The 16916-nt window shown below is 45.4% G+C and overlaps 1 protein-coding gene across 10 annotated transcripts in view; it reads left to right on the top strand.

Annotated features, from left to right (window-relative positions):
* SEPTIN9 (septin 9) overlaps window positions 1-16916 on the top strand; it is a 302626-nt gene that overhangs the window by 255451 nt on the left and 30259 nt on the right. For all 10 annotated transcript variants that reach the window (XM_081937930.1, XM_081937932.1, XM_081937934.1 and 7 more), the window contains 3 exons: window positions 2512-2703; window positions 15875-16003; window positions 16260-16341. In XM_081937930.1, the coding sequence (XP_081794056.1) occupies window positions 2512-2703; window positions 15875-16003; window positions 16260-16341 (403 nt within the window). The remainder of the gene's footprint in view (window positions 1-2511; window positions 2704-15874; window positions 16004-16259; window positions 16342-16916) is intronic.

Genomic DNA, 16916 nt, shown 5'->3' with positions numbered 1-16916 from the left:
TGAATTAAGGTAAACTTGGTAAAGAGAAGCAGGGAGCCTGGTGGCCACCAACAAAAATGTCTGGGGGCAGATCGATACTTGCAGATTTGACCTTCCCTGTCTCAGAAGCCAATGTAAGATTTTAAAAAGGTGCCATGAAACTTCCTTGAATGAACCAGAAGATTGGGAGATATTGAACAGTTTGAAAAGTTCTTATTGGTACGTCGAGTGGTTAAAATTGAAATTCTGTGCCACAGGACAGCTCTCAGGTTTCCAACAGGTTTTTGATCTGATCATGCATAGCTTCATAAAGTTTCTGAATTTGAGCAACTTTTAGCCTGGATTAACTATGCCAGTGATGGCTAACATTTTCATCGCTATGTGCCAAAAGTGTGCATATACCCATAATGCAATGCATGTGCATGCCCTGTGCATGTGTGCATGACCCCTGCATGCGCCCCCATGCACATGTGAACCCTCCCCCCCGTGTGGCTCCCCTTACCCCTCGCGTGGCAGAGACCTGAAAACCAGCTGGCCTGTGGAAGGTGCGTACGCATGCGTGGTGGAGCTGAGCTGGGGCGTGCCTGCAGAGAGGGCTCTGTGTGCCGCCTATGGCACACATGCCATAGGTTCACCATCATGGAACTATGCTATTAGAAATTACAGGAGCCAGTGATGAAGAGCTAATAGTCAATTTCTTAGTTTGGGACAACAATTCCATAAACTCTTTTCACCAGGGTTAAAGATTGACTGTATATGAATTACATCAAGACTTTGATCCATATCACACTGATAAGGGAGAAAGGGTTATCAGATGTGAAATTTTTGAGTAAATATCCTTACAATTATGTTCATTTCATGGGGTGGTGTGAAGCATTTTGTAAATATATTGGCATCATTATTGTGATTAACAACAGTGATATATTTCTTCTTCATAATGGAAGAGTCTGGCATGATGTCCATACAGTCATTTATTGCTTTTGCACTCAGTTTATTCTGGAACCTTGGGTGCTAAATTCATATTATTGGCTTATAGATTTCTCACATCCCTAGTGGCTGTAATGGATGGCCCTGTTTTAAGATATTGCAGGAGCCAAGTCTTCCAAAGCTTTTATTTAATAGAAGAATTCTTGTATCAAGAAATAAGATGAGATCATGACAAAGAGGCCTTGCCAACAAAGGGGAAAAGAACTAAGGATGTTAGCTGGATCCATGACAACTTGCAAACTTTTAAAAATCCTGAAAATACAATGTCATTTTGTAGTAAGAGGCCCTTAATTTTACAGCGATGAGTAAATAACTGTTCTTATGTACAAAGAGAAAAAAATGGAAATTGTTTTTTCAGACTTGTTCTCCTTTATATTTTAAACTTGTGGGAGCCTGTTCATCCCTCTGTAGCACAAGGGCTACAGAGAACCAAAATAGAGCTAAGCTTAACTACAGTAGGATTCACCACCAGCATTGCCAGAGGATCTACAACTATTTGGAAAGGTTCAAATCAAAATATGGCTTAGCATGAGGATTAATTTGAAGGCCAGGAAGTGGCAAACGGGATAGCGATGAAGCATCAGGAACTGGGCAAGTTAGAAACTCTGCTAACCTTGCTCTGTGTCAAAAGCTTAGTACCTGCAGTGTGACTTTCAAATGCCAAACTATTCTTATATTTTCCAGATTTTTTAATCAATAGATTGGATCCCCCCCTCCCCCCGACTAAAATGTAGTTATTTCAGCAGTCCTTGAGAGGAATTTTTGCAATTGCTCCTTCCCTCCCTTATTTTTTGATCTAACAGTATTACCACCACTCCATGTTATAAATCTGGAATCACAAGGCAGGTTGAGGACCTGGGTTTCTATCAATTCACTTTTTAAAATGCTTTTGATAACTTGGTATTTAATATGGTACCAAGATAATCAGATTGCAAACTATCCTAAGTAAGTGATGTGAATACCCAGAGATAAAACAGACTTTTTTTTAAAAAAAAAAAGCTGTTCTGTAATATGCTACAAGATAAAGCAAGAGTAAAATCCTAAACTAAGAGGAAAGAATGAGAAAAGAGATTGAAAAAAGATTATTAGTGGTTATCCCATTTGTTAAATTTATATCCCACTTTTTATATAAAGAGAAGACTCATTGGAGAAGAGCCTAATGCTGGGAAAGATTGAGGGCAAAAGAAGAAAGGGACGACAGAGAATGAGGTGGCTGGATGGAGTCACCGAAGCAGTAGGCGTGAGCTTAAATGGACTCCAGAGGATGGTAGAGGACAGGAAGGCCTGGTGGAACATTGTCCATGGAGTTGCGATGGGTTGGACATGACTTCGCAACTAACAAAAATTGTACACAAATGCATCCCCTATTTTTTCTCACAACCACTATCCTTTAAACCTTTCCTTCTTTGCTTTCTTTCCTTTCCTTTCCTTTCCTTTCCTTCCCTCCTGTATCTATGAAGATGTTTTGATTATTTTAATTATGTGCATTAATAATAGACCAGTGAATGTATTTTATTGACTGACGGTTTGGTTCCTCACTAACAGGTTCAGAGACCATTCCCAATTATCCCAGCAGTGTGATGGATGCCACTCGAGATGCTGGCCTCAAGCAAGTTGCACCAGCAAGGACAGAGAAGCCAGCTGCCGATTTTGCCTATGTTGGGATTGATGCCATCCTCGAACAGATGCGAAGGAAAGCTATGAAACAAGGCTTTGAATTCAACATTATGGTTGTTGGTAAGTCTCCTTACCTTGGTGTGACTGGGGAGAGGCTACATTTGTCATGCTAGCTAAGATTCTTGACAAGGATACCAAAAGTATGCACTTTGATTTCCTTCCACCATTCTATTTTTACCTGTCCACTCCAGGTGGTTTTCTTTTCACCCATGTGTATGAACAACAGTAACTAGCATTTTGAATTCTTAAGGTAATGCAATTTGATAAATGATTCTGTAGATTACTAAAATAGATGTTTTATACTCTGAATGTCAAGGTGATTATGTATTTTCTCTAATCAGCCTCTTTGTCCTGACTGGAGCATCAAACGTCAAGGACATGTGGCCTTTAATCAGCCATTTCAACTTTGATAAGCAGCTATGCTGCTTGGCATTCTGCGACTGAACTTCTATCACTAAAAACAAAACAAAAGTCTTGCTTGCCTGCGCCATTCTTGAAGGTTATTTGAAGGTGCTGTATAATTCTCCTTTAAAAGAAAAAAAAATCACTCTGTAATCTCTTAAAAGTAACAGAGGTCTTTAAAAAATACTGCTTATAAGCATTTCTTATCCAAACAATGACCCACTTCCTTTAGTCCCTTCTCAACTAGTCAGAGTGGATAGTTAATCCAAAGTTTGCTCTCATTAAATGCAAGTCTGTTGACCCAACATCATACCTCTGACTTCTTGCCCCTCTGTTCTAAACCCCACACTTTTTGTTCTTTTTGTTCATGCTTCATCTCCTTCAACATTAAGGCAGTGGTGGGATTCTGCCTGTTCGCACCACTTCGGGAGAGCCGGTTGTTAACTTTCTGAGCAGTTTGGTGAACTGGTTGTTGATAGAAATCATTAGGGCAGAGAACCAGCTGTTAAATTATTTGAAACCCATCACTGCATTAAGGGTGCATTTAAAGAACCTGATTTTAAAAATGCTTGCAAAATCTAGCAAGTCTAGCACTTAATGCCATATCAGCTTCTGATTCTTGAAGATAGCATAGTACACGCCTTGCAAAAGTAGATTTCCACTCCTTGGTTAGGTTGTGGCTTGCAGCTAGTTCTTTTTCTGATGCTTTGATAATAGAGTAAAACATGTTTCTTAAGGGCAATAGCAAAGACTAATGACAGAACAGGTCTGAAAGATAAAAGTGCTTACCTGAAAAGACAAATAAAGACATCTTTCAATTTATGCATTTACTCTGTAGTTAGATTTCACATAGTAGGAAGAGTGAGTGTTGCTGAAGAAGAGTCCCTTTCTGGGAGAGGGGCGGTCTAAAAATCTAAGAAATAAATAAATAAAATAAATAAAAGAATCTGCCGATCATGGACTGTTCTTGTCAGCTAAGTATAACATCACCCCCATTTGTGTATGTTAGTTCAGGGAAAGTATTTTCCTTCCAATATTCTTCCATGGGAACAAAGGACTTCTTTCACTTTTGGGAGAGGGGGAGGAATGTGTTGCTTCTACATACACTGCTTTCAACTTTGAATTAAGAAGTGATACAGGAACAAATAAAAAAAGCCTTTGCTCCACCAGAAGCTACATTCTTGACTGTGAGTTGCTGACTGTGAGCAATAGAGAACAAGTAATGGTGAAAGGGCTGACTTAGAAACCAGGTGACTGTGAGTACTAGTCCTACCTTAAGCATAAAAGACAGCTAGGTGACTTTGGACCAATTCCTCTCAGTCCAAGTCACGTCAGGGTTGTTGTGTGGAAAATAGGAGACGGAAAAATTAAGCATGTTTTCCTGTACACCGCTTGGAGAGTCCAAGCAATGGGTTAATTCAGTCTGCTTGCCCTTAGGACTGAGGAACTATTTTTCCTTTAGCCACACCTCCTGGTGTGATCAATCCCCAGAATTCTTCCTCAGTCAGCCCGTTTGGATGTAATTAGCTAGAGCTCTGAGCTGAATTAATCCTTTTTTTGGCTTGGACTCTCTATTTGCGTTTTTTCCTCTTTCCTGATATCTCCCCAACATTGTGAGACGTTTTCCTTCTCATTGCTGCGTTTCTCTCCAGCAGAATCTTCGTTTGAAGGCCAGGAGGTAAGCTGGAAGGTGGTGGTGGGTGCCCCTCAGCCGATCTCTAAGGGACGGCTTCGGAGGCCTGCCGCTTGTCGTTTAAAACGGCGCAGCTGCAGCGGCGAGGTTCCTACGTTCCCAGGCCCCTCGTTTGTTGTTTTAGTCGTAGTTTTTTCGTTCCCCGGCCTGCTAGAGGACCTCTGCCGCAGGGAGGAGTGAGCGATCGTCGCCATTAAGGCGCGTTCGCTCCTCGCTCTCCCTTCGCCCCCACGCTGTTGCGGCGGCCATTTTAGGCGTGAAAAAAGCGCGCCCAGTCATGGCCGCCATTTTGCATCAGCCTCGTTATCAGGAGACCGCTGGAGGTGGCAGGGCCTGGCAAGGGTTTCCCAGGCTGGGGTCACCACCTTCGTCTTTTTGCCTATTTTTGCGAGCGGTGCTGGTTCCTGGGCCATACCAACGGTCATTATACCGGCTCAGGGAGGAGGCCTAAGTAAGCGCAGGCCAAAGCCTTTTTCTAGTCATTCTCCTCCCTGCTTCTCCTGCGGGGCCTTGCGCCTCGGTGCAGGCCCCAATCCTACCCCTGGGCCTCTGACTGGTATTAAGCATGGGATCCTTTAATACGTATTGACTCATTTACTGTGCATATAGCAATTTTGACAAATCCTTTTGTTTTGTTCCCCTTGCAGCAACCAGTCTCTCTCTCTACCTTCTGCCTTGTCATAGCCTTGCTCCATCTTGTGTGGTCATTGACTATGGACCTGCCCAGTCCCCCCGATTCCCAAGATACTAGGCCGAGCCCCTCTCAGGCCCCTAGCAAGGGTTCCTCCTCATTGGGGAGTGGGGGTGCGGGCAAGAGTGGTGGGGGTAGTTCTGGGAAACAGCGTTCCAGAACCCCCTCTGTGGCTGAGGCCAAGGATGCTGAAAGGCGCCAGCAGGCCCTTGACAAGCAATTTGAGAAGGCCAGACGCCAGGCAGGCAGGGAGCAGTCCCATTCCGGAATCCCTCCCTCCCGGGAGGATCTCCAAATGGTCCTTGCCGAGGAGGTGGAGTCCCAGGACCTGTCCCCAAACAGGTCATTTGCGGAGCTGGCTTCCCCAGTCCCCTCGTGGGCCTGCGAGCAGGCCCCTCCCCCTGGAGATGCTAGCATAGATGACATGCCTAGATCCTGATTCTGACTCAGAGGAATTATCTCCTCGCATGCAGGAACTGATGGCCCGTGCCATTGCTAAGGGCATCACGGAAGCCATGAAGTTTAAGAATCCCACTGCAGTGGCCCCTAGGGGTCCCAAATCCGATCAGGCAGCTCACCCTCCTAGCAAGCGTGCTCGCCACCCTTCCCTGGAATCCTCGGTGGTCAGCGAGGTCTCTGCCATAGAGGACCCGGACCCAGAGGTGCTAGGTCTTTCGGACGACGAGGACCTTCCTCCTGAAGCGCCCGCCTTTGCGGGTCTGTTCAAGCCCAGCCTTTTTAAATCTGTCCTCCACAAGGTCAAGGCTGCCACCAGGGGATCAAGCCCAAACCGGCCGTGCCGGCGGCGGATGCCACTCCGGCTAATCCCAATGCGGTCATGTTCGATGTTCCAGCTCCACAACAGGAGTTGGTGCCGGTCCCGGGGCTCTTTCTCGACCTCATCCAGCGCCAGTGGGCTCAACCAGCCACGCAGTCCTCTCCCAGGGGGTAGATAGGAAGCTTTATACTATGGAGCCAGTGCTGGAGGACCTTCTGGCCCTTCCCACTGTCGACCCCCCCATTGCTGCCCTCACCTCTAACTCCTCCCTACCGGCCGACCTTCTGGAAGGCCTTAAGGCGGAGGACAAGAAGGCGGAAAAGGCGTGCCACAAAACCCATCTGGCGGCTGCCTGGGCCATTAGGGCCTCTTCATCCGCCTCCTTCTTCAATAGGGCTTCGGTGATCTGGCTGCGCGAGCTTCTGACCAAGCTCCCGGCGGGAGACGTCCGTCTCCACCAGGATGTGTCTAAAATAATTGCGGCTTCTCAATACGCCGCTGACGCATCCCTCAATGCCACTAAATTCGCCTCCAGGGCACTGGGCTCTAATATCACTTCTCGCCGCCTCATCTGGCTCCGCCATTGGCAAGCGGACCAGAAAAACAAATGGAAACTGGCTTCCGCCCCCTTTAAGGGGTCTAAATTATTTGGTGAGTCCCTGGAACCTCTCCTCATTGAGTCCAAGGACAAGAGGAAGATCCTCCCTTCTTTAAATAAAAAGCAGGAATGCAAGGCCGCCCCCTATTCCAGGAGGCAGTCCTTCCGTGCCTCCGAGCCTTCCACCTCTGCCTCTTCCTTCTCTCCCTCCAATAGGTCCTTTGGTCAACAGGGCGACAGGTCCCAGGAGAGGGCGTCCTTCCGGGACAGAGGCAGACAGCAGTTCGGCTTCCGCAAGTATAACCGCGGTGGGGCCTCCAACAGGCCGTTCCATAAGTCAAAGTGACTGCCCGAACTCGGAACCCATCGGGGGTCGGCTCCAGCTGTTTGCCTCCCATTGGGCCCAGACCACCGAGGATGCCTGGGTTCTGCAAATAGTCAGGGAAGGCCTCTCCCTGGAGTTCCTATCCCTTCCCCCCCGGAACTTCATCCGGTGCCCCGTCCCAACCTGCCCTCAAAAGAGGGAGCGCATGGACCAGGAGGTCAGGCATCTCCTAGACATCAGGGCCGTGGAACCCGTTCCCCCGGGCGAGGAGGGGAGGGGGTTTTACACCATCCTCTTCCTGGTGCCAAAGAACTCAGGAGGGTGGAGAGCCATCTTGGACCTCAAAAACCTCAACAGGCACTTCGCCTACCGGAGGTTCAAGATGCAGTCCCTGCAGACCATTCTGGCGGGGATTCGACAGGGAGATCTCCTCACATCTATAGATCTCAAAGAGGCATACCTCCACATTCCCATCCGTCCCCAGCACAGGAAGTTCCTGCGCTTCTATTATGCCGGTCGCCACTTCCAGTACAAAGCTCTCCCATTCGGCCTCTCGTCCGCTCCTCGGACGTTTACCAAAGTTCTGGCGGTAGTGGCGGCCCAGCTAAGGCGCAGGCCCATAAGGCTCCAGTGCTACCTGGACGACATCCTTATCCAGTCGTCGTCCAGGCAGCAGGCCTTGCGGGATCTTCAGACCACCATGAGATCCCTCAGGAATCACGGCTTCACTCTAAACATAGAGAAGAGCCACCTCACTCCAACAACCAGACTTGTACACCTGGGGGCGGTGATAGATACTAGCTTGTGCAGGGTTTTCCTCTCCCAAGACAGGTTGGACGGTCTAAAGTCCATGACCCACAAGGTGATGAGCTTGAGGCAGGCTCCAGTGGTCCTTCTGTCGCAGCTGCTGGGAAAAATGATCTCCTGAATCTCCATCGTGCCGTGGGCCCGCCTGCATTCCAGGGCGCTTCAGTGGCTGCTGCTGCCGCACCAGAGGGAGCAACTCTCCCAGGCCTAATTCGCGTCCCGCCGGAGGTGAAGAGGTCTCTCCGCTGGTGGGTGTCTCCGGCCGTCCTCAAGGGCCACCTATTCAAGGAGCCCGAGAGGTTGATCATCACCACAGACGCCAGCCTCTCCGGCTGGGGAGCCTACATGGGTTCCCTGGTTGTCCAGGGCAAGTGGTCCCAAGTGGAGACCAGTTACAGCATCAACCTACTGGAACTGAGAGCTGCTCGCCTGGCCCTGCGCCATTTCAGCCAGTCCATCCATCGTCAACATGTGCTTCTGATGACGGACAATGTGGCCACCAAGGCGCACATCAACCGCCAGGGTGGCACCAGATCCAGAGCACTGATGAGAGAGGTGGAGTCCCTGGGCCACTGGGTGGAGCGCCATCTGGAATCCCTCCGCTCCGACCTCATCTCCGGAGTGGACAACACCCAGGCGGACTGGTTGAGCAGGACAACCATAGATCCTGCGGAGTGGAAACTGGACCCTTGCCTGTTCCACCAGCTGTCCAACAGATTCAGAGCTCCGACTGTAGACCTGTTCACGTCCAGGGACAACAAGCAGCTCAACCGCTTTTACTCCCGGTTCTTCACCCCGGGGGCGGAGGGGACAGATGCACTGCGTTGCAGGTGGCCCCGCGAGCTACTGTATGCCTTCCCTCCTCTACCTCTCCTTCCTCAATTCATCTCCAAAGTCATCGCAGAGGGGGCAGAAGTTCTCCTCGTGGCTCCACACTGGCCCCGCAGGTCGTGGTTCGCCGACCTTGTCCACCTGTCGGTGTCTCCTCCGTGGCGCATCCCTCCGGACCAGATCTCCTTCAGCCAGGGGGCCATAGTTCATCCAGAGCCCCAGTGGCTCCAGTTGGCCGTCTGGCACTTGAGGGGGACCAACTGAAAGGCGAAGGCCTGTCAGAGGAGGTAGTGTGCACCATTCAGGCGGCTAGACATCCTTCAACCACCAGAATTTATGACGCATCTTGGGCCGCCTTCGCGAAGTGGTGTGAGGAGCTACTCATCGAACCGACGACCGCGCCTGTTTCCAGAGTCCTCAACTTTCTTCAAGCGGGGCTCAACAAGGGCATGGCCCCGAACACCCTTCAACGCCAAGTGGCGGCCTTGTCCACCGTCTGGTCGGGCAACCCCCTTTTGCCTCTCAGCAAAATTCCAAGGGTGCGCTGCCCTCCCACCGTTCATCGCTACCCCACTTGGCAGCTGTCCGTGGTCCTACGGGCCATCTCTGGCCCCCCATTCGAACCTCTACGCATAACGTCTCTTCGGTTCCTGACGCTGAAGACGGCCTTCTTGATTGCCATCACGTCCGCTCGTCGGATTTCAGAGCTGGCGGCCCTGTCTGTTCGCCAGGACCTGTGCGTCATCCACCCTGACAGGGTTATATTGAGGCTGGACCCGACCTTTACCCCTAAGATAAATTCATGGTTTCACAGAGCGCAAGACATTGTGTTGCCAAACTTTTGTCCTCATCCGTCGCATCCCAGAGAGCGTTCCTGGCATAATCTTGCTGTCAGGAGGGCCCTGAAGGTTTACATCGCTCGCACTGCGGAGTTCAGGAAGTCAGAGGCTCTCTTCCTCTCCTTCCAGCCTGGTTCCCTAGGGAAGAAGGTTTCTTCCTCCACAATTGGCAGGTGGCTTCGTGCCTGCATTGCATCAGCCTATGAATGCCAATCCAAGGCCGTTCCGCGCGGCATCACCGTGCACTCCACACGAAGCGCTGCTACCTCGGCGGCCTGGGCCACCCAGGCCTCAATCCTGGACATCTGCAGGGCCGCTACGTGGTCTTCTCCTTCTCCTTTTGTGCGACACTATAAATTGGACATTTTCGCCTCAGCTGAGGCGTCCTTCGGCAGGCGTGTGCTCCAGGCGGTTGTGTCAGAGACCGAATCCCGGGAGCCTTCTTCTGCCCACCCAGATGGACAATAACTTGGGTATGTCCCATTGCTTGGACTCTCCAAGCGGTGTACAGGAAAATGACCATTGGCTTACCTGAAGGGTCCTTTTCTGTACACCGCGGGAGAGTCCAACCCACCCTGGCTATCGAGGCCGGGATTCGGGTTCTTCGTGTCAACAGTACATCATCTTGGACGCTTCACTCCGTCCGCACGAACTGACTCCTTCTAAGAATTCTGGGGATTGATCACACCAGGAGGTGTGGCTAAAGGAAAAATAGTTCCTCAGTCCTAAGGGCAAGCAGACTGAATTAACCCATTGCTTGGACTCTCCCGCGGTGTACAGAAAAGGACCCTTCAGGTAAGCCAATGGTCATTTTCTACTTTGAGTTATAGATTTTTTAAAAAGTGGGATAATATTGCAATAATTTCCCTAAGCAGTTCTATATCTATTTAGAAAATAGGGTTTTTCCCCTTTTTTAAAAAAGCTCTTCTGAAGTGACATCTCCTACATGATTGTTACAGTGACTCGTTATTCATCATGATTAAAAAGACAACAGGAGATATTGGTATTGTATGGCCAGTTTAATGGAGCAACCTCATTAGTTTTTGTTTTGGTAAATAGATGATTTGTGGCTGGCCATACTAGGTCATTGGGGGCAGTGGTGGGATTCAAATAATTTAATAACTGGTTTTCTCCCCTAAGGACTGGGTGGGCAGGGCTGGGTGGTCATGTGGCAGGGAGGGCATGGCCAATTTGATTGGTCTCACCCTTAGGAAATTTCTCCTTAGTCCAACTCACAATAAAATAGCACAATAAAATAGCACTGTTCCAATATTTAGAGGAGGAGCGGGGGAGGCTCTTTTTGCCTTCCCCAGGCTCCTATAAAGCCTCTGGAGCCTGGGGAGGGAGAAAAATGGCTTTTAAAATGGTGAACTCAGCTGGCCAGCGCGCACATGCACGCTGGCCAGCTGGCAGGGCTGGCCTGACAAATGGCTCCGCGTGCCATAGGTTCACCATCACTGATCTAGGGATACAGAGGGAAAGTACTATGGTGAACTGTGACTATTAACAGGTGAAAACAGGCCAAGGCAGGGAACAAAGAAAGATGAGCTGCAGCTTACATTACAAAATAATTAAATTTGCTTTGAGGGGAAACAGAAGGGAATGTTTCATTTCTAAACTTATTAGTCATTCCTGCTTTACCTGATTGCCTTTTGGTAATTCTTGCTCACCCGGACTTATCAGTGAAATGGTTTATTTCAAGTTTGGTTTAAAATTTGAAGATAACTAAAATTCCCTGCTTTGTTCCCCTAATCATTTATAGCCCAATCGTTAAGTACCATCTTTCTAAGATTCTCTAAAAAGAGTTGTAGTGCATTTTTTTCATTCTTTTTCTAGGATTTTATTGCAGACTGGGTGCATATACTATTTGACAAATATTTAGCTCCAGATGCTTAGCAGATTAACCAATGTAGACAGTTGACATATATTTGAGGATGGTTAAAACTGCAGTTTTGATGTACATATTAACTGAATACTTGACTGTTAAAAATACTGTATTTTTGGACTATAAGATGCACCTAGTTTTGGGGGAGGAAAACAAGAAAAAAAATCAGCCTCTGCCTCTCAGCAATTTGCCTCCTTGAAGCAAACAGCCTAGTCAGCTTCAGCACATCAGCTGATTGGCGGTTGGTTTAGTACGAGCAGCTAATTGACAGTTGGATCAGCCACCCAGAATACTGCCTATCAGCTGTTCCAGGCTGCAGGGATCACCACCGGCCATTGCTGCTTATTGCCGCCACCACCTATCGCCGCCTCCGCACGCCCCATTTTTTTCCTCCACGTATCACACTTTTCCCCATTCCAGGCAGCGGGGACACTGCTACTGCCACCTGGAACTGGCCAAAAATGGGGCGCACGGAGGCCAAAAATGGGGTATGCTGAGGCGGCGATACACAGTAGTAGCGATGGGTGGTGTCAATTCCCGCAGCCTGGTACAGCTGATACTGGTATTCTGGGAGGCTGATCCAACCACCAATCAGCTGCTCATGCTAAATCAGGCTGTGCTGAAGCTGACCATGCTTTTTGCTGCAAGGAAGCAAATTGCTGGGAGGCAGAGGCCGAAGGGTGAGGACCAGCGGGTGGGCGGGGCTTCGGTAACATTCGCTCTATAAGATGCACAGACATTTCCACCCACTTTTTTGGGGGGGAGTGCATCTTATACACCGAAAAATACAGTACTTTGTTTCATTTCCTTGAAGGGGTTGGTGGACCGTTTTTAATAAAATCTCAAAAAGTCCTGGCTCAAGCAGACTCAATATGCTTAGGAAGTGAAGCATTCAGTGTAGAATTTTTCTGTCTTTATTTGTGGCTGTTTGGAAGGCAGTGCCAGAAATATAGCCGTATATCTGGTTTCCTGGTTCCGTTGACACTCGTAAACTTTTCATTTCTCTTACTGCTTTTTAATATTCCTAGGAAGATTGGATTCATTTCTGTGTCTGCTTATTTTTATGGCTGAACAAAATTGTGTGCAAAATTAAAACTCCACAATTCTATACCAGCATTTCTTCCAGGATAATCTTCTCACTGTTTATACTACATAGTTTTATACATGTACAGTGTATTAGATCAGGCAGTAGAATCAGGACAACCTTTCTGTGGCTGTCCCCCTTCTGACATTCAGGCGGGGCCCATCCTATTAGCCCCTCAGAGCACTTCACCCAGGCTTTGGATAGGGCACAAGTGAGCCCAGCAAATGTAAGAGTATGGGGAGGTTATGTGATATTGTGGTGCTGTATTTGGGATACCTAGTATTGTTGGGGTTACTTTATAATATTTTGGTTTTATTTAACGTTAGTGTTGAGCTGCTCAGATAATCTTGCATAATATAAGGCAGCCATGTAAGTTTCTAAATAAATAAATATAAACATAACTATAAGTACAGGAGGAAGGTTGGAATTAAATTGGGTTAAAGTATGAAGCTTTATTACTCCTCAGTTGGCCTTGTGCTATAGGGTGTCTCTGCAAAAGAATTAAGAGTTTTGCTGGGCCTTTAAAAATGAGTGTTTGGTTATATCAATTTATGCCTCGTGGCAGAGACAAATACTGTATATTACAGTTTTAGAAACAACGTGATTTATTGGCTACCCTTTGCAACTAAGCAAGATGAAAAATAAACTTCCTTGACTAAATATACACTCTACTATTCCTAACAGGCCTTCATTTATTTTATAACCTTTCCATGTCACACTTTCACACAGGATGATTTATTTATATATTTAACCCATTCATGTAGCTGCCCATTTTCTAACCAATTCTAGGCGGCTCCCAATCGAACATTAAGACAACATGTGGACCTTGGGCTCATGTCTTATAAGCAGAGGGCCTCTTGGGGTAGCTTCAGGATTGTTTTCATTTGCTTATGGTCCTCTATTATCTTCCTTATCTCCCATTTGGTATCCTGTCTGCTGTGACTGAGGCTGTTCTCACTATTCTGAACTTTCTTCATTCCCCACCCACTTTTTATAGCAAAATAAAACTTGTGCCATTAGTTAAAGTATAACATATTTTACGTGATTAATTGTGTTAGACCAAATATTTCTTTACTTTTGTAACCACATCCCCATTCCCTTTGGGTAATCTGTATACTGTGTAATTCAGTGTCCATGCATTAATAACCTAACAATGAAAAACAATAAAAGCAACTTTCTTCCATCTAGTGCTTTCCAAACCATTGCTTTTTTACAGCAAGGTGTTGGTAGTACACACTCATAATGTGGTGGTTTTTTTTTTAATTTAAAGAGGGAAATAAAGGTTAGAAATAGGCATTTTAAAATGTTTCTTGATTTTGATGTTAAAAGAACCTGACAGTTGAGATTTTTGTAACTCATACATGCAGGTTACATTTCCTGTGTTCTGTGCAAGTCTTAACCACTATGGCAATCCCCTTAAACACCTCTTATCTAAATAATGGCATGCTCCTGTATTTTTTTTCACTGTATTTTTTTTTTTTTTGATCTTTTAACTTCTTTGAATTTTGGTTTAAGTTGTGGTTTCATAAGACAGTTGAATTCATTGAATTCATGCCTGGACTTTCAAACCCAGAATTAGCATTTTGGTCATACACTTGCTAAAAGGCAGAATTCATGAATAATTTTCAGAAATATGAGCTGTGTTCTCTCATTTTTAAAAGCACAGGTTTACTACACAAGCAGAGTATCGATGAAAGGAGAACAATGTTTTTTTGCATTCCTTTTATTTTTTCATCACTCATCTCAGACCGTTCTCTGAAAAATAAGATATATTTATTTGTCATCCATGCATATTATTTCCACTAATAAGAAGCATAGCGCTCCCATACTGATAGCAACAAAGATAGAATGGGATTTCTGAAACCAACATGCTAATTTGGATGTCCTCCCCATTTATATAAAATCTCCAAATTTCCCTTGAAAGCAGGGAATGACAAGTCTTCGGATCAACTTCATGAATACACAGCATATACAGTTTATACATGGGCCACTGTGGCATTCTAAGTTGGAAAAGAAAAAAAATGATAATTGGAGACAGGGTGGCACACAATTGAATGCCTGGAATTCCTGTTAAAAAAGAATACATTGTAATTTTTTTTGTAGGGTTCCTTGTAAAAATTCCATAGCTTATAAACTGTCAATATTAGGAGAAAATAATTTAATGTCTGTCAACCAATTTGGGGCACTGAAATACAAATTTTGGAAGTCAACGGTTGCTCATTTATGAAGACGGTGGGGATACTGAATTGGAAGAAGTTGAACATGAACTTCATTTGAAATGCTGTTGTGATTTTTAACTTATTTAACTGGGAATTAAGAACAACCGACTTAATTTAAGCCAAACTGACATTACTGTTTGTCTTCTAAAATTAGTCCATAGAGTTGAAGCAGGAAACCTATGGACTCCAAATGTTGCTGAAGAGTCACTAAGAGCTCCAGTCAGCATGACCAATTCCAGTGTGATTAAAAATGCCACTTTGAGCTTCTCTGATAACAGAAGGCATGCAGATGTAACTCAAACAGAAACACTCTTCTTTTTTGAGTTATAAATTATGTACTTCTTTCTCCTTAAAGTTTCCATAAAGAGATGAGAAGACTGAAATGGTTTTCCTAATGTAAGAAAACTTGGAGAGAATATTGTTTGCTTTTTCAAAAATAGGGCTAGAGAAAGTCATGCAAATGACAGATTTGGTAAGAAGAAAATAAACCAGATTATAAACAGAAGCAAATACCAGAAATTAAGCATGTATTATAAAAAATAAAATTCTCTTCTGTTTCTTAATTATCCTATTAATTATTATTCTCTTATTCTTGCTTGTTTGGGGCCCGTAACGCAAACTTAACAAAGAGCTGCTGGTAAGGTGGTCTTATATCTGTACTTCCTATGCCGTATATCTGGCGTACAGTTTTCCTTAATGCTTCTTTTGTGGAAACAGCCATTTTGTCCATGAAACAGAACAATATAAATATAATCCAGTCAGAAATCAAATAGTAGCAATCTTTGTGTCTATCATCACATGTTTTCCAAGGAGAGTCTGGATGCAGGGGTGAAATGCTACCAGTTCGGACCAGTTCGCCTAAACCAGTAGTAAAAAACATGCTAGCGGATTGGGCGAACCGGTATTTCCGACAATCAGCTGTGATGCGCAATTTATATTAGCTAGAACGTGTGCACGCACTCACATTTACGAATCGGTAGCCAAGATTTCACCTCTGTCTGTGTACACACTCAGACTAGCCGTGGGTGGCTTCCGTAACAAAATGTGGCTTTCTGAAATTATTTTCTGCTACCTTTTAGGTCAGAGTGGCTTGGGAAAATCAACTCTAATCAATACCCTTTTCAAATCCAAGATCAGTCGCAAGTCAGTGCAACCCAGTTCTGAAGAGCGTATTCCCAAGACAATTGAAATCAAGTCCATCACACACGGTGAGTGATGCCAAAAGATGGTCTGCCTGGGTTTTGTTTTGTTTTTTGGTGGAAAGTTAGCAGCCAGGGAAAGAGGGTCCAGGGAGTCACCTTTTGATTGACTAAGATAGAAGATCCTTGAAATGTTAAAATGCTTAAACTTCTTTATCAAGGACATCTTTGATAAACATACATGTAAAGAAGGATTTCCCACATACTCATTGTGTTCATCCCAAAGCGATACGTTGCTATTTAATGTCTTCTTATTCCATTTCAGATATTGAGGAAAAAGGTGTTCATATGAAACTGACTGTCATTGACACTCCTGGATTTGGGGACCACATTAACAATGAGAATTGGTAAGAGACATTCAATGGAGAAATGCACCAAGACAAGGGGGACTTGGCACTTCAAAAACTCCAGCTAAACAAAATGGCTACTCTACTTTTTTTTTGTTATTGTTGTTGTTTTGTTTTGACTGACACTGACTGACTGATTGACTGAGACTGACTTAGTACAAAACCAGTTCAGACTAAACTTTCTTCCATCTGTGGGCTGGAAACAAAAAGAGAAGAACTTAATCAGGATAAGAATAAGGAAATTATTTTGATGAGAGTGAAGATAGATATTTGCCAATATCGCAACATTATTTTCAATTGAAGTTAGTATTGTTGTTTACCTTCCAAAAATATGTTTCACCTAGGAGGAGGGGAGAATGGAGTGGAATTACTCTGTTTTAGATGATGATGAGCAAAAATTATGCCAAAATTTATTGATTCTTCAAAAGCTAGGAAATTTTCTAAACCAAACCGTACTTTACAGACATGGAGATTTGCAGTTACTTATACATCTTTTCTCGTGAGGATTGGCTTACCAATTAAATTACTCAGAAAAGAACTACGATGGAATTCCTTCTATAATGTGTAGGAAAATG

Source organism: Natrix helvetica (genome assembly GCF_964273705.1).
Source record: "Natrix helvetica genome assembly, chromosome: 1".
NCBI lineage: Eukaryota > Metazoa > Chordata > Lepidosauria > Squamata > Natricidae > Natrix > Natrix helvetica.
Note: the sequence above shows the minus strand (reverse complement) of the source record. Positions and strands in the feature narration are given on the sequence as shown.